Source organism: Solanum stenotomum, chromosome 5 (genome assembly GCF_019186545.1).
Source record: "Solanum stenotomum isolate F172 chromosome 5, ASM1918654v1, whole genome shotgun sequence".
Lineage (NCBI taxonomy): Eukaryota > Viridiplantae > Streptophyta > Magnoliopsida > Solanales > Solanaceae > Solanum > Solanum stenotomum.
The window spans coordinates 61,417,841-61,437,184 of record NC_064286.1 but is presented as its reverse complement, the minus strand read 5'-3'; the positions used below and the strand labels follow the sequence as shown (position 1 = coordinate 61,437,184).

At 28.0% G+C, this 19,344-nt stretch overlaps 1 protein-coding gene across 1 annotated transcript; it reads right to left on the bottom strand.

Annotated features, from left to right (window-relative positions):
• Positions 1-9,560: 9,560 nt before the first annotated feature.
• On the bottom strand, positions 9,561-11,916 carry LOC125864222 (protein VAPYRIN-like). The gene is made up of 2 exons (XM_049544135.1): positions 10,827-11,916; positions 9,561-10,096 (listed from the first exon to the last, which is right to left on the bottom strand). The coding sequence occupies exons 1-2, from the start codon at positions 11,914-11,916 to the stop codon at positions 9,561-9,563; spliced, it is 1,626 nt and encodes a 541-aa protein (XP_049400092.1).
• Positions 11,917-19,344: the final 7,428 nt, after the last annotated feature.

The window sequence follows — 19,344 nt, the reverse complement described above, 5'->3', positions numbered from 1 at the left end:
GGCTAATATAAAAAAAATATTTTAAAATGTTTTATTTATTTAGTAAAGTGATTAACTAAAATGAGATAACTATTTTTAGTAGGGAAAAAAGACAAATATACCTCCAAACTATCGTAAATGGTATGCAGATACCATTCGTTATACTTTTGGGACATTGGTGCCCTTGTCATCCAAAAACTAGAGCATATATGCCCTTCACTTTAGCGGAAGACTAAATAGGGACACGTGGCGCAATCTTATCCGTCGATTCGATATTTAATAAATGTGGATAAGATTATGACATGTGTATGTCCGTTAGTATAAACGATATATATGTTCTAGTTTTTAGACGGCAGGGACATCAATGTCCCAAAAATATGACAGAGTGTGTATGCATACAATATAATAGTTCGGAGGTATATTTATCTTTTTTTCCTTTTTAAGTATAATGATCAGGACCAGATGGAGTATTTGTATGTCGAACTTATCAAAATTTATTGAATTCAACTAAATTCATGTGTGGGCTATTAGGTTCGCCTCAGCTTGCCGTCATTATTTATTTTTATTGGTAAATATTTTTTTCATTTTTTATTTTGTTACAAAGTTGGATATATATTTTTATTGTTTTATTTCCTTGTTTGGTATTGATTTTAGATCTGATTAATTTAGATCAAAAATACCTTTTTTTTTAAAGAAAAAGTAAAGCACTCTCTAGCTAAAGTTGTTTCATTCATCAGCATTGAATTTGAGACTATTTATTAAACGTAACATTTAATTATGTGTTAGTGATAAGATCTGTATATATTTTATTCTTTTTGAACTTCATTCGTAAAATTTCACCGACTATATTGATATTGTCGTTAATTTTACAACTAAATTTCGCAATTAAATTAATGTTTTTGCTTTATTTTGATTATTTGTTAAGTGTGATTTATGAAAGTGGGGAAGTGGTGACTTATACCTGACGAGAAACAAGGCGTGTACCAACCCCGAGAGTTGTTGAAAAAATGAGGCGGATTATTAAAATATTAAATATGAGACGCGATCGTTTTTTTAATTAAAGGTTTTAGATTTGATACGAAAAAATTTATACAAAAGTCAAATCGAAAGTGTAGTCTTGAAAATAATAAATTTTGCAATTCATAAATTTAGATATTATCAAGCTTTAATATAAATAACAATTAAAAAATTAAAAGAAATGAACTATTTTGTTATTTGGCAAGTGTTAAAGATGGGTTAAGGTGGCAAAAGAAGTTGTTTGTTTTTTCACACAGATTGTTCAGATAAATAATTAGTACACTATTATTTCATCAATTTTAATTTGTTCGTTGACATAGAATTTAAGAAAATATTATGATATTAAATTAAATATATATAAAATATATTAAAATAATACTATTTAAAATCTACATTATATTCAAATTATTATAGTGTATGTATCTCTTCTTGCTATGTTCCTTCAATATAATTTCCCTTTCAGTTTGTAAATTTCTTGTAATTACAATTACAAGTTAGTGAAATAATCTAGCAATTTATTTCGATATGTCAGGCGAAAAGTTTAGAACTAAAAAATTATTTAAGAAACTTAAAAAAATATTTTTAAAGTAACCTAAAAAAAAGAGAGTAAAACAAACAGAATTGAATAGTTAGGCAGAGGCCTAATAATTAGCTGAATAGCTCTTTTTCTTGTATTTGTATAGGTCGGGCTATGATCCCTGAAAGTCTGAATGATATTAAAGTAAAAGATATACAATAATAAAATTGAAATAAGTGAAGTATAATTCTATACTACAATAAAACCACTCCTCTTATGATTTAAAAGCATAATTCTTCACTACAACAAAAATATACTTGTCTTTTTCTCACATGTTAAAAATAATAAATTAAAGTGAAAATCTATTTTAAAATATTGAATAAAATAAAAATAAAACAGAGTGAGTATGTCATTCTTGTTTTTTCCTCGTCCGTTATTCATCTTGGAACCAATTAATTAAGATCGGAAAGTTTTGTTTTGAAGGTAATATACTTCTTATCAAAAGTCGTTTCCTTCACAACAATTAAATTCGAGACGTCTTATTATAGATTTAAAAGAATGCCTCATATTTCATTACAATCAATTGAGAACAAATCCACCGTATCCTATCTTTTCATCCCTATTAATTCTGGGCCTAATCCAACATTTAAAAAATGCTACAAAGAACAAAAGTAATATAACTATTTATTATTATATCTCAATCTTAAGAAAGGTGAAATTAATTACATATTCATCATCATTATTCACCTCGCTCTACATAAACTCGTCTCGATCTAATATTTTATGCGATTAATTAATTTATCTAATACTAAAATTACATATAAATTTACTTGCATATAACGAACATTCAATCAAATGTAAATATACTAACACGATTAAAACTTAATCCTAAATAATTTGATATTACATACTAATTAATATACTATATAATATTTAATTATTCATTGCACTTTATCCCCATAAATAATAATCTTCAAGACCATTGCCTGTCGGTGCATCCTACGTTTATATAATTAGACAGTTCATGATGTGAAGTTTTCCAACATTTTAGTAAAACAAAGTCAACTTGCCTTATAATCTAAGGAATTCACATTACTATACAAGATCTGAGATCTCACCCCCATGCCATCATTCAACCAAATTTACCACGATTCTTTTACCCTAGCGGTGATTAAGATCATAACACATATTATTTTATTTGGATCTAAGTTCGTACGATTTTATCGTTTGAGCTATATAATTAAGAGTGATGCAGTATCGTAAGACAATAACACATATTGTTCTATTTGGATCTAGGTTCATGTGATTTTGTTGTTCGGGCGACATTTAGGGGTGAAACTAGAGTATGGATTACGAGTTCAGCGGAATTCAATAGGTGTAGGTTCGAAACCTGGTTGCTGCAAACTTTTATGGCTAATTTAATGTTTTCTTCTTTTATCCAATACATATTCTTTATGTTTAGTTTAAATTTTTCTATTATATTTATGTAATTACTCATGATAAAAGATCACTCTTCTTTTGTTTTTTCTTGAGAAATTTTGGACGGTTAAGAAATCTCACAAGATAATTTACTTTTCCTTAGAAATGGAGAGTTTTTAACTATAACATTTAGTTGAACACTTCTACAATCATAATAAATTTATATTTCAAAAGCAAGCACCCATGAGCTTAAAATCTGAATTCACCATCGGAACTTATAAACATTAAATGCTCCAAAAATGGAGTTAACATCTCAGATGGTCACTCAACTATGCACTCTTTTCTTAGAAAGTCACTCAACTTTGGTGTTTAACTCAAAAGTCACTCAACTATGAGTTTTTTTCCTCAGAAAGTCACTCAACTATGAGTTTTTTTCTCAGAAAGTCACTCAACTTTGATTTTTAACTCAAAAATCACTTAACTATGAGTATTTCACATACAAAGTCATTCAACTATGAGAGTATTTCGCTTACAAAGTCACTCAATCTATTTAATTGATTTTTTTTCATTAAAACTTACACACATGAAATTTTTATTTCTAACTAAAAGTATAAAAAAATAAAAAGATATTCATTTAGACCATTTAATAACCCAATCCATTGAAAATATATTATTTTAATGATTTAATTATTGTTTTCAACTAAATTTACTAACATGAAATTTTTAAAAAATAAAAGGATATTCATTTAAACCATTTAATTAATTTAACTCTAGCACTCTAAAATCAATAACATGTAAACACCATTTTACCAAAAAAAATTAAAAATGTAAAGACCAAATTTTAATTAACTTAACGGTAGGAGAAACATTAGTGACAAATTCAAGTCAGTTTTTTTATCACTTCCTTTTGTTCCTTCATTATACATCGTTGTTAGAAGTTCCGCATGTCTCTATCCTAATATTCTAAAATTTTGAATTTACTAAAAAAGTAATTTTGTAACTTTACATTTTATGAACAATGCATGGAGATCGATGTATTTACACACAATTGGAGAACAAGGGTGTGGATCAGATTATTAAATGATTTAAATGAATATCTTTTTAATTTTTTAAAATTTTAGTAAGAATTAAAAATTTCATGCTTGTAAATTTTAATTAAAAAAATTAATTAAATAGATTGAGTGACTTTGTAAGTAAAACATTCATAGTTGAGTGACTCTGTAAATTAAACACTCATAGTTGAACGATTTTTGAGTTAAAAACCAAAGTTGAGTGACTTTCTGAGAAAAAAATCCAAAATTGAGTGACCATTTGAGATATTATCTCTCCAAAAATGTGTGTATCATGTTTATGCCTTACAAAGCTTTTTTATTTTAATTCCTCCCTATTTTCGATTTGAAATTCACATATTATATACACCTCATATTCAAAATCTCAACAATTTAAAAACTTATAAATCCTTTTTAAACCGTCCTCTCGTACATGCACATCTATATATAACATATATTATTTTATTTTTATTATTGTTATTTTATATACATATAACATATATTCTATTATACAAAAGAAGGGAAAAAGTCGGTGGTACTCAGTACGAACAACTGTATTTGTTATGATATGTCGACGTACATTTGCAGCAGACAAAAGAAAGTTCAGTAGGTGAATTCGAGTCAATAAGAATGCAAAAAGGTAAAAGTTTTTAAAAAGGGATAAAAAAGATATATTTTTTTTTAAAAGGTGAGTTAATTTAATTAGTGGCCTTGCATACTTTGTAAATATTGAATCATTGTATCGAAATCAAAATTTTTGGTAATTTAATTTTGATATTATAGTATTTAATATGACAATAGATATAGATATAATTTAAAATTGATACTTGATACGGTATTGACATATTTATTTAAAGATAATAAAATATCAAATATAGTTTCAAAATACTTAATTGTAGTGTATGCTTATATAAGCCATAAAATTCTAAAATCGTTCCAACTAACATATATATATATATATTATAATTATAAACACAAATAAAACGCCATAAAATTCTAAAAATCCTTCCGACTAACATATTCTTGTCTCCTTTACTACTAAATATAAATTAAAATATTTAATTCGATATAGCCATATATAATACAAATTATTTAAATATGTGTGTCATTTTCAACCATATGTACTAGACAACGTACTTTCATTCATTTCAAGTATGCAATCGTTTATTTTTCCATTATTGAAATCTTAATCTTCCGTCGTAGGTAAATCAAAGTCGAACAACTCGTGATTATCAACTTATCTTATCGTATAAATTGAAATCAAACTTTAAAATATCAAACAATATCACACTGCTTTAGTGTGTTTATTATAAAGCATTTTCAAAAAAATAATACCTGAATTATAATATCAAAATTTTCAAAATTGTGACATAAACACTCTTAGTTGAGTGTTTTTTCCAGTTCGGTCTTCGATATTGCATGGCCTATTTATGATAACAACGCTTCTAACATGATTTTTTCTATTCGCTCAAAAAATTGAATTTGAGACTTTTAATTAAAAATAAAGGAATCTCAAATCATCGTTTTAGAACCTAACACATGTTGGTAGCCTAGTGAGTTGGTAATGTGACTAACAACTATAGTTTTTATTAAAATTGTTTTTATATTCCCTTTAATAATTTCCTTGTGTGGGTTGTGTGTTTTATTTTTTGATATGAGGAATCTCAGATGTGTTGGAGTTGATGCTTGCCACTATATATCCATCAACCACAGTTATTTTTGGTGGCTATCAATAATTTTATTATTCACACAGAGGCGGATCCACGTAGACTTCTTCGAGTGCTCAAGTATCCATTAACACTATATTGAACTTTATATAATTATGTAGAAATTAAAAAATATTTGTACAAATTAACACAGAACACCCAATGAACAAATAGTTTTATTAATCTAAATATTTGTGGGGTGTTTAAGGTTGTTTTAGTGTTGCTAAGCCTGAGTTCAAATCTCATTTAACACGGAACACCCAATGAACAAATAGTTTTATTAATCCAATGGTTCATGTGGTGTTTAAGGCTACTTTAATTTAGTGTTGCTGAACCTGAGTTCAAATCTCATTGTTAATACATTTTTTTATATGTATCTGAAATAGTACCCACAAACTTAAAATTCTAAATTAAATATCACTTGAAACATGTAATCATTCAAATTCTGAAGGCATTAATTATTTTATAATAATAATAATAATAATAATAACAGTATTGACGTTGATCTCCTTCCTATTTCAATCAATAAAAATTAAATATTTTATCTATGTCGCATTTATTTATCTCATTCTACATATCAAACGAACCGTATAGACTTGACTTTTATCACTGAAAAATAAATCAAGATCATTTCTTTATAATTTAGTGAAATCATGCAACATGAGTGGTCATATCTTATTCAACAATAATTGATAGCTAGAGAAAAAAAAAACTTCAATAATACTAATATTAAAATTTAAGTGCATTAGTAGTGAGTACAAAAAAAGGAAAAATTAAGTATTCAATTATTAGATGGAATCTTCTAGGTAAGTAACAAATAACTAACATGTTATTCATCAACTATAAATTAAAATATTATTAGTTTAATGTTTTTTTATAAGCTCCAAAAGAAGGGGAAAGGACGAAAAAGATGTCAAATTATTCATATAAAATGATGTATTAAACATGCTAACGCTATGTGATTTAAGAAAAAAGATTTGCATGAAACTTAAAATTTAAATTAGACTTCAATGTATCTAATTAATTATATTAATTTAATTAATTTGTCTTTTGAGAAGTGTCAAGCAAGGTATGATTGAACTTAAATATTTAAATAAAAAATGAGTTTTCAATTATCATCTTCTGTTTCCAATATTTGATAAATTATAAGGTGCAATGAGAAGTAAGGGTGTTCATGGAGTTAATTTCTTGGATGATTTGCACAATAAATTAACCTTTATTATCTTAAAATATTAATTTTTTAATTAAAAAATTAAATTTAAATATCTCACATTCGAGTTTTGAATATAAAAAAAAATTCAATTTAAATTGTTTTATTCTTTAATGGACCTTAGAATTATATGATGCGAATCTGAATTAATTAGAGTCTCACTATACATACCAAATATGAGGTGTGAGAAAACAACAATGTTATTCATCTTTAGGATAATACTTATTTGTATATGTGCTTACACTAAATTATGTAAATTTACTGTTATTATAATTAATTGAGATAAAAATGCATATTAATTAATCATGATAAAGTGCGAAAGAGCCTAGGGACAAAGAAATATGGTTTCTCAGCAATCATAGTAGTGTATATCATATATATGGGATTTCATGTTGATATATAATTTAAAAAAATAAATTAAAGGAGATAATATAATAATTAATTAAACTTATATTTTAAAATTTTTAGATAAGATAGTAACTTATTTCATCTCGGTAGAAAGCAACCGTTTTTAGCTATTTTTCTCTTTTTTAAAATTTGTTTTTTCTATGGGACTCCAATTCTTTCTCTTTCTTTCTTTTTTCTGAGGATTGAAATCTATTGTACATATTGATTGACAATTTCTTTAAAGTTGTACGCATTAAAAGATGCATGTATTTATGATATATTGTTTAGTGATGAAAAATAAATTGCAATTATAAATAAAATATAAAAAAACATAATTTTATTGATAAATATGATGGATACTAATATATTTATTCGTTGATTATTTTCTCCTAAAATTTCTATTCGAGCGGATGTTAGGACCTCCTTGGAATTTACTTGATTGTCAAGAAGAGTTTGACATATTTCTTGATGTCTTTACGTATATTTCAGAATTTATGGGATATTCAATATCAAGGAAATATATTACTCATTATATAGGCATGAACTAATGTTTTGGGTGTAATAGCGTCCAAGAAACCTAACTGAAATTGAACACGTCTTGTAGAATCTTAACGGAAATTAAACACGTTTAGTAAAGTCCTAATTAAAATTGAATATGTTTGGTAAATTTCCCATAAAATTTTCATTTCTACATGTACAATGCAATGCCGTATGGAAATAAAAGGCTCATCATTATTCAAAGAGTTTGATTCATAAAAAATAATCACACATAAAGAGACGTATTGGGATAAAATATAATTAACTTGAATTAAGTCATGTATAATTCAAAGTAAGTTGGTAAAGATTAGTGACGTTTTATGTTTTAATATAGAAAATTTTCTTTCCCTTTTAATTTGAGGGGTTGGTGAGGTTGGTGAAATGATAAAACATATATTATATGTTTTTGTATTCAAAATTCTGTTCACAAAAGTAAAGCATAAATGTATGGAGAGTCAAATGAAAGTGAAGTATATTTTGAGTTTACTCACAAATGAAACTTAAAGTCTGTTTGACAATGAAAATTCTTTATTTTATAAAAATAATTTCACTTTATTTTGAAATCGATATCTGATTATAAAATATTCTGGATAGTAAATTCGAAAAAGTGTTTCAAACCTTTTGTCAACGTAACTCTATATTCATAAATTTCAAGTAAAACACTATCTTCTATCTTTCGCAATAAAATATAATCTCATTTTTAATTTTATAAACTTTGAATAAAGTGAAAAATATTTGGAATCTCCGATTTCTCTTGTGTGGTTGTTGAGAAGAGACAATTTGACGAATGGGTTGAGTGTGGGACATTATAATTAGTTGGTTGGTAAAAATACGTGATTTATATTATATTCAAAGCAAGTGGAATATGACACGTCACTTTAGTGATTTTAATATATATATACATATAATAAAATGTCAATTTTTGGTAATCTAACAAATGTTGGTTACATTTAGTTAGGGTGTATTTGGTATGAAAGAAAAATATTGATGTAAGATAAGTGGTTAATTTTTTTGTGGTTGGTAAGTTTAGAAAAATATTATTCAGAAGCAATTATATATAATTTAGATAAATATTATGAGAGAGAGCGGGATGTTGCAGAGTTGGGTTGGGTGGGGATCGAAAGAAACGATCAATAACGGAGTCGGATGATAGTTGTGGGTATATATATACCCACAACTATTTTTACTTAGTTACAAAGTGTAATTTTTAACCATGTAAAATTAATATCACTTTATGTAATTTATTTTTTCTATTTCTATTAAAAATGTCATTTTTCTGATTCAAGAAACATGTTTATCCAAAGAAAATATTTTTTAAAAAATATACATAAGAAAATTAGAAAATATTTATATAAAAATATTTTCCTCCACAACAAACACAGCCTAAAAGGTACAACAACAATACAAGAAAAATTAGCTAAGTGGAAGATAATTTGTTGGAATAGAACAATTACAATTATTTTAAACCTAACACAACAATTTACCATTGATGACTCGATGAATCCTAGACACATCATACACTTAATTATAAGATAAAGTTTAATGCATCGAGTTGTTTTTTCATAAGATCTATATTAATCACTCGATCAACAATCCAATGGAATAGTTCTATCAAAGCTATTCTTTCGAACTCTTGATAATTTGACAAATCCTAAATTCTTTTAGGAAATTCTCACTTACCATATTGTATGGTGATCGATCACTCTGACACGCAAAAAGAGTATAGTGCACCAAATAGATCAACATGCTAATGGAACAGTTCTATCAATGCTACTCCTCCGAACTCTTGACGATTTATTAACATGACTTCTTTTCTTCACACTCCCAATAATTTCGACATCTTTAGCCATTTTTCCATACGATTTCGCAAAATTCATTTCCAATTTTGCCCCTACTTGTTCTTTCGCTCCGTTACCTTGCATGATTACCCTAGTCAATCCGGAATATTTCAACGATTCCGCGATACGTAACGGAGTAACACCTTTATTAGTCCTTGAATCAATGTCTGCACCTTTTTTAACTAGTAATTCAGCTACATCAACATGTCCAGATTCAACAGCACAATGTAATGCACTATATCCATCTTCATCTTTTGCATTTATATCAATTCCATTTTCTATTAATGCTTTTACAACTTCTATTCGTCCTTTGAAACTAGCCCGGTGCAACGCGGTCCAACCATGTTGGTCACGTCCGTTGATGCTGGCTCCGTTTTCGAGGAGACATTGGATGGTTCTTACCTCTCCTTTTCGAGCCGCTACACATAGGTTGTCACCTATCAAGACGAATTCAAGATTTAGAGTCAGGAGGCAAAATTAGTCATATAGGTTTCTTTAGTCCTATAGTGGAGGAGAACATAAGTGAAGTTAAGTTGTAAAATAAGTTTTATATAAAAGTAATTAACTTGTCATGAATCGAACTTATATACATCGATCAAACGGTGTAAAGAATTTTTATACTATCAGTATATTTTAACATATTGTAGCAGTTAATTTGTCTTATTTTTCAAGTTACTAATGCATTTGTTTTTACGGGGATTACATGTGGTTATTTTTCAGGTGATTTAATAGTGTATAACTTTTCTACACTAAATTGTATAGAAGTTCTTTTGAAACAAGGGTCTATCACAAACAACTGTCCCACCCCATAAAAAGTAGGGTAAAGTTTGCGTATATCCTATCCTCTACAGACCACACTTATAAAATTATACTAGATATGTTATTGTTTTAGAGTTAAACAAATTTACCAATATATGACGAGTGAGATTAGTAACACCGAAAAAATTAAGGCAAGTAACATGTTACAATATGTTAAAATACATAGCAATAGTGTGTCTATATAGAGGATAGTTTGTAGTTAAGGGGTTACGAGTTCATCCAACTCAAAAATTTTGGATCGAACTTTGTATCATACTGTATATATGCTAAAAAGTTCACTAAAGAAGCACACGTAATATAGTATAATTTTGAACTCGAACTCATAATATTCAAATACTAAATCCGTACCTAAACGTAGAGCATCGAAAAGCTTGTTATGTCCATGTTCTGCAGCAACATCATAAGCAGTTTTCCCATATTTGTTACGTACATTTTTCTCAGCACCTTTTTGAATTAAAACACGTACCATATGTTCATCACCTAATCCAGCAGCAATATGCAAAGGTGTATCACAATTCCCCTCGTTTCGCGCATCAGCTCTCGCGCCATTAGCCAATAAAACACGAACACAATCTCGTCTACCTTCCTCCACCGCGATATGCAAGGCCGTGTTACCGTCTTTCGTTAATGCATTCACATTAGCTCCATTGAGTAAGAGTAGTTTTAGAACTTCCAAATGGCCATTTCCAGCAGCAAGATGTATTGGGCCTGAAGCAGAGTACTCTGTTCTTTCAGTTTTAGCCTTTTTTGCTAATAAAAGCTCAACAATTAAAGACTCTCCTAATGCTGCTGCTGCTTCTAATGGGCTTGAACATGATCTACTATGGGCCTCAATGTTAGGCCCAAATTCAAGTAACAATTGGACTAAATCAGCCCTACTTTGTGAAATAGCCAAATGTAGTAATGTTTGACCTTCAAAGTCAACTGAGTCAGCAGGTTTGCAATTATAGTCACTTTTTTCTAAAACCTCTCTAATTTCATCCATATAGCCTTTTTTAACAAGATAGCACAAAACAGGTGAACCAATAAACATTACTTTTATAGCACTATCTATGAAAACTTGTTTTTTCTTTGTAGTGAACCAATCAATTGGGACCATATCTAATAAAGTGGGAGAAGTGGCCTTATTGTTAATAGCTGCTCCTGGGGCCACAACACTATGCAAGAGGAATGAGTCATCAGAATGAGGGAAAGTGTTTGGTAGAGTTGTGTTTGGAGGGAGATGGTAAATTATCTCCAAAGTGATTGTTGTTAGAGGAGAGATGATCCCCGATTGAGGACGGATCGTGTAACGTGTCTTGTTTACTGGCTGCAGACGAAACGCAACTGGCATGGTGTACATGACGTTACGTAGGGTTAACTCACCTGAACACTTCTGACCTGGTTCAAGTCGTATTGTAACCACATTAGATGGCTCTAGAGTTAATAGCCTATCCATCTTCGATAATATAACTTTAGACAAGATTAGAAATGATCACGTCCGATAAGAACATAGGTTTCCTTGTTCCTTCATGGAATTTGGAGAAGGGAAAAAAAGGAATTTGATGGATTAGTGAGGAGTGAAGTATAAATATTATAAGAGGAAGAATAATTAAAGTTGCCGGCTATAAATTAAAGAGGTTATGCCATTTGTTGGTGTTAAGTACAATGATAGACTTGTTCTTTTTGGTGTCTGACTTTGTAAATTTTAATATTTGGAAATAGTTGTATAGTTGATTTTTTATAAGACAAAAAAAGAAAACTCCTAGGGAGGTTTACCCAAATATTCCCTTTTTTTTTAATCAAATAACTATACGTAATATATTCAGTAAAATCTCATAAGTGAAATATTGAAAGAATATGGTGTACGCAGACCTAACTCCTACCTCAGGTAGAAAAACTGTTTCTGCAAAAATTTCACAAAGAAAATGAAGAGGGATCAAAAGATTCTAAAAGAATATTTTTTTATTTTTTATTTATTTTTGTAGAAGTCGTTTTCTTTTTGGCATAGACCAAAGCATTTTGTAGCACAAGGTAAACAACATCTTTATTAGTTTATTGAATTACTTTATATTTAAATGGCATTGTTTCATGAATAAATATGCTAGTTTTGTACTTTTGGGAGTAGATTTTATAATTTATTTTTTTCTGTGATTTTATACAAGGAAAAGAATTACATAAAGTAGTAAAAATGGAAGAGTTTAAGGTTCAAATGTATCTTGGATGTTTTTGCTTCTTGCACTACTTAAAAAAAATGAAAATTTTGACTTACGTTGAAAATTAGTTTGTCACAATTATTATCGATAGATTTTTCTTGATAATATCTTAGTGAGAAGCCATTTTTTATGTGATCTTTATACAAATAGTCAGACAGATTTATTCTTTACTTTTTTAGCTGTTATAGTTAAATTATTAACTCGTTATACACAATTATACACATTTTATACATGAATTATATTTATATTATATATCTATCTTCTATTTTTAGTTTAATCAATTGGGTGAACGGGTATTTAAGTTAATTTTTCTTCTTTTTACTTTCTAAGAACATCTGTGAAAAATCATGTTTTTTTAATAGTGTTGCTTAGCTTTAAATTTTTTTAAAAAAGTTAAGTGAAAACAAATAATTTAATTAGTAGTATTATTATAAATAACTTGTTCAAGATTGAACAAGGTATTTTATATTTTTCATATTCGACAAAGGAAAAGATTAAGAAATAGAACAAAGTAAATATATAGTTTATACTTTATTCTTTCTAGGATTCTCTCATTGGAAAAGTTAATTCCACATAGAACAAAGCAAATAATACAATCTTGAACAACTAATGAAAATATACCTTTCGTCACAAATTATTTAGGTCCTTAAGAAAATATTAATTAAAAGAGTTTATTATTGTAACTATATTATTCTCATTTATGTCTTAAGATATAATATCACTAAAATTGAAGGAATATATTATTCTTCATATCAAACACAAATAATTTGAAACGGAGGAATTACTTAGAGTGTGTGTTCTAAGATTTGCTTGTCTCTTTGGAATTGTGCATTATTGGACCATCTTAACTAAGCTTTCATAATAATTTAGTATATATTTCTTGTAGCTAATACCCATGTCATGACATTTATTGAAACAAAAAATTTTTGAAGAAAATTCATTGGTGGATCCAATGCTTAGAGGCCCCTCTTTCAATTATCTCATATGTTTCATTTTAACTATCGTTTTAACTCAAAAAAAAAAAAATTAGCCTAAAATAATTGTCACAATAAGAATTTGAAATTAAAGATTGATATTTGTTTTCAATCATATGTATCTTTAACATTAAAAAGTCAGTAGTTCTTATACTGCTCAATTTTAGAAAATATTTAATAAACATGGATAACTTAGTAATTATACGTTGTATTTTATTTTAATAGATGTACAAAAAGTTAAAACAACAGTTAAAATAAAATGGAACGAGTAATTAGGAATTTTTGACCAAAGTAAGCTATTATAAAAATCAATTTATCAAAATAATACGTTTTTTTAAATTTTTTTTACAAAACTAGTATAAATGTAATTCACAGTAACATTTTAGGTTATATTTTATTCAAAAAAATTGAATAACAAAAAGACAAAAATCTGACAGAGTAAACAGACATAAAACGTTATTGTCAGTAACGTTTTATAATTCGTTACTCTGAAGCACGTTTTACAGCTAAAACATGACTCACAATAACGTTTTTCAATGGTGAAAATTGAAATTCAATCTTGTACATCTCTCATTCATTATTCAAATTTCCACTATTAAAATGGATAGATATATTTTGTACATACCTTCATTTGAAATATGTATGATTTTCTCTTTTCTTTCTGTTTTCACATAGACAATATTTTTTTTAAACAAAAGGATAAAAAAAGTGAGGATGACTTTACACAAATTGGAGCTTGTCTTGTATCATTTCAATTTCAAAGTTTGTAAATAAATCATATGAGAGATCTTCTTAATTCAAGCCTAAGATAGCATCCCTTCCAAATATTATACCAATTGGTTTCTTATCATTATTAAATATTAGACTATCAATAAAGAAGTTATTGAATTAAAATTGATGTAATAAGTAAGCAAACCAACTATTAAAAAAAATATGATGGCTACATCATAATAGAAGAGACGAAGGAATTAATTGATATTGTAGTAAAACCTCCTCACAACTTATTTTCCTTGCAAAAGGACTATCTACGTATGAAAAGAGAAGAAAAGAGAAATTTATATATGTGAATATATATGTGTAAATTATATATATTCATTTTAATAGTGAAAAGTTTAATAAAATTGAATGAGGCATGTACAAGATTGTTTTTTTAATTTTCAGTCATTCCAGAAAAATGTTACTGCGAGTCACGTTCTAGCTGTAAAACGTGCCTCAGAGTAACGAATTATAAAACGTTACTGACAATAACGTTTTATGTCTGTTTAATCTGTCAGATTTTTATCTTTTTGTTATTGATTTTTTTTTTTTATAAAATATAACCTAAAATGTTACTGTGAACTACGTTTATACTAGTTTTATAAAATTTCAAAAAAACGTATTATTTTGATAAATTAATTTTAATAATGGCTTACTTTGGTAAAAAAATTCTCAGTATTGCTTGATGAATTCTCTTTAAATTTGAACCCACCCCTCATTCTCTCAACGTAAATGCCGGCAAAAGTTTTGAAATTTACCGTTATTAAGAAAATAATTTAATCGTGTTACTAATTACAAGGGTTATTTTAGTAAACAATATTTTGAATAGGAGGAAGTGTTTATATTTTTTTAGTTTTTTATTCGATATTCGATATTTGTATTGAACTTCGATTAATCCAAATTTATGTACCATAAAACTTATTTCTGAAGGTGATGCATTCTGATTGAAGAAATTTCAAACATTCCATTGACACCATTTGGCAAGACATATAAGCTTAATAAATAAATAATGATTTTTAACACTTTTTTTTTATCATGTATAAAACCAAAAGTATCATTATGTGGAACTAGCACAAATTATGTCATATCAAAAGAGTAGGTCAGCGATAAATATTCCTTAATCCTTAATCAGATTAGGTCTTGAGTTTGAGTCTCTCTGGTATAAAATCGTTTTTGTTAGGAACTGTTTTAAAACTTTTTGGCATTACCGAATACCGGATGAAAAAAGAAAGAAAGAAAAGGTATAGGTTATTCATGCATGGTAAAAGTGTGAAACAAATTGGATTAATTTTAATAAAAGTTGCTTTCCAAACGATTATTCATAAAGTATACATTATCTTTTGTTAAAACTTTACAAACTAAAATTATTCTAAAACATTCACCAAACATTTGGTAAAAGTCTTTTTCAAGCTTAATGTTTTTAACAATGACACAACACTAGTAAAATGGTCATTTGAATTGATTCTTCACCAAATTCACTACTAGAGATAAAATTAATTATAGAATTAACTAAAGGTGATTTGAAAGATGCATCATAATGAACCAATAATCAGTCAAAATATTTCTTTAATATTGTTATTTTTTAATTAAAAAAATTGGTTAGAATTAGTCTTGATAGAGAATTATAGAAATGGTAAAAATACCAATTCCAACTTAGAGAAAAAATTAATAAAAAGGAAAAAAAAACATGAAGATGAAACAATCAACTATATAAGAGAATATTCCATCGATTTATTGTTCTATTATAAGCAACTTATTTAGCCTATTTTTAGAAGTTATGAAAATACCGTCCTTGGGAAAATATCTTTTCGATTCGAATAATGTCAGATTCATTTACAAACAAATTATTAGAGTATCATCTAACGTTTTCAATAATTTTAAGAAAAATTAGACTGTGATCTAATGTCTTTGATAAGATCTTCAATTTTCTCAAAAAGAATATTTAAATGTGGGCTAAAAGGACCATAGACAGAAAGAGAAATTAAAGGGGTCATTTACTAAATAGTTTTACCAAAAAGGGAAAAAATTTCACGGGAACTACCGCGATGAAATTGCACAAACTTCCCTTCATGTGTTGGTTTTTAACTTTTGCTCTTCAAATGGATTGGTTTTTAAATTTTATCTTTTAGCAATCGAACTTATGCTAGTGGACATAAGTTTTTGAAGGGAAAAAGTCATACAAGATATAACTTGTGAGATATTATGGTGTGTAAATATAAACTTATGCTCCACGGAAAAATTGTTTGTTACGAGGGATAAAAATTAAAAACCAACATAAAAATTGGGCCAAAAGTGCAAATGACCCAACTACTGTAGGTTGAATGAAGATGGCCCAATCTAGCCTTGTTCTGCAGCCCAACAAACTGTAAGTTGGCCCATAGCTGCACCAAGGCCCATTAAGTTTGGCCCATAAAATCCTAACCCAAAGATCTATTGTTTGGAAAAATATTTTGTTGAACTAAAATAAAATAAAAAAAATTAATTAAATCTTGTATTTATCTTTAAGATATTTCATCTTAAAAATTTATATTTTTCTCAAACAAAATCTCATAACACGTATTATTCGCTTTGACCTAATAGACTTTATAAAATTTTCCTTTTGATTGCATCGCATCGAACATGTGGATTTGCTAGTACATTGTCACATATAGGGCACACTTTTCCCCTCCATTTCCAATGTGAAATTCGGAGGAAGCAACTCAGTCTTCGCCTCTTTAGAAGCGTTGATCCATCCTTAACTCACTTTTATTTATGCTCGTCTTCTATTATGATCATCAGTCATCACATATACACACTCTTCTTTAGAGACTTATAAATGTTTTCGCTGAGCTTCATTTCAACGATATGTTAAAAAACTTTTACACCAAATTTATCATAAATCAAAATCTATGACACGTATTATACACCTTAAACTAACAAATTTTACGAATTTACACTTCAGACTACGCCACATCAAGCTCGAAATTTGTTCACAGCAGAAAGTTCCAGCAAATTAAACCCCTATACACTAGCTACGTATCATCATATAAATAAATCCAACTAAAATAAATGTGTAGGGGGCTGTAGATAAATTAATTAGCGTGTAATTAAATGCTCTTCATTGTATAATTAATGAAAATAAAGAGGTCTTTAATTGGACAACTTTTTAAATTAAGAAAAGAAACCTCAGCACGTTTTTACGTAGGTCACTATGGTGTAGTGCAGGTAGTCCCCTCTCATCTGCCTGAGCTAAAAATTCGTATACAGATTCAATCGAACTCAATAATATTAAAAAAAAAGTTCTTATCGCTTAAAGTCTGATTACTTTAATATTTAAAATTCATAAAATTGAAATTTTAACTCCGCGTTTGCCCCTCTTATTTCTATCATTTGTACTGCCTTATTTGTTTGACACGTGTCCTAAGAAATTTTATATTGAATTGAATAAGTATTTAAATGTTTGTAGGGTTTGTAGGGTGGCCATTACATTACATGACCAAATTATTGCCTTATTTAATTTCATTGCGGTAACAAATATTATATTACAAAAGGGGTATTTGTTAACATCACATGCATGCCAATTTTGCCAGCAGATCAATCATATTTTTGGGAAGACATATAATGCTAAATAAAGTAATTTATCTTTTATTGCAAAAAAAAAAAAAAAGTTCCACCTACGTGAATTATATGTATATAAATGTGTTGGTCGAAAATAACATATACTTCGTGCATTATATTAGATGGTAACGTGTTAAATATCACTGAAGAATGATGTGGCGAGATGAGTGAGATTTCTTCATTTTATTTAGTTGAGAGGTTTTGAGCTCAACCTCATAGAATGGAGAAGTTCATGGTATGCAATTACAGGTACACAAAATATAATTTAGGGTTCGGAAGTCTGATCACGATTTCAAATCATGTATATATAGCAGGGGCGAAGCCACCTTATAACTGAACCCCCTTCGGCGGAAAATTATATTATTTATAGATGGTTAAAATAATTTTTTATGTATATATAGGAGATGTTGAACCCCCTTTAGCTACTTCGTGTGTCTATTTCTACAGATTTTGAACCTCCTTAACGAAAATTCTGACTCCGCTAGTGATATAGAGCTCCCTTCAATTGAGAGTACTTTACTCTCAGAATGAGACTTCTCGACGCAAGTCTAAATAGTCATACTTTAAAGTGGATATTGACTATCGAATGAAAACTAAAAAAGATCCGAACATAATTAATTTAGAATAATTAATAATAGAATAGCTTTTGTATGAACATTTTGTTTTTCAATTCGACCAATTTGATGATCTTATTTCACAGTCTATTGGTTTAATAATTTGAATTCACGTTAAGTAAGTCTAATGAAAAGGTAAATAGCTCTTAATTTGCTATGTCAACTGATACTTATACTGACTGTGCATATAAAAAAAACTTCCAATGTTGCATGCATTATTAATTTGACATGTTAAAGTCTCTAAAGGTCACGATGAGACATGACAAATTAATCAAACTATATACCCTTAGAGAAAGGGCATCAATAATATAGAGAAATCACATGTTTCCCTCTTTCATTTTTGTTAATTTTGGTGAAAAGAAATTAAAAGTTACATGAAATTAAAATAAAAGCATTTTATTACCCTAAAAAGATAACAAGAATTTCGTGACACTTACCTTTCCCATTTCATATTAGTGATTCTTTCTATCAACCATTATTCTCTTTTTTTACTATCCCCCACCCCCCTCCCCCCCACCCCACTCTTTTTGTATGTAAATTCTTCTTTATTAATTAATTGAATTTCTAATAACATTTTTAAAAAAATAATAAGAGAGGGCCTATACCAATACTATATTATGTGTTGTTTTCTCTATCTAGATATTAGTCAAAATTAGGGGAATAATAATTCTAGTGTTCACACACACACAAAAAAAAGTAATAAATTAATGTAGCCTAGTGCCCATATGTA

Excerpts from the sequence above, each read along its gene's own strand:
- LOC125864222 (XM_049544135.1), bottom strand. The coding sequence starts at position 11,916 with ATGGATAGGCTATTAACTCTAGAGCCATCTAATGTGGTTACAATACGA. Across the intron at positions 10,097-10,826 it reads TTTCGATGCTCTACGTTTAG|GTGACAACCTATGTGTAGCG; the intron begins GTACGGATTTAG and ends TCGTCTTGATAG.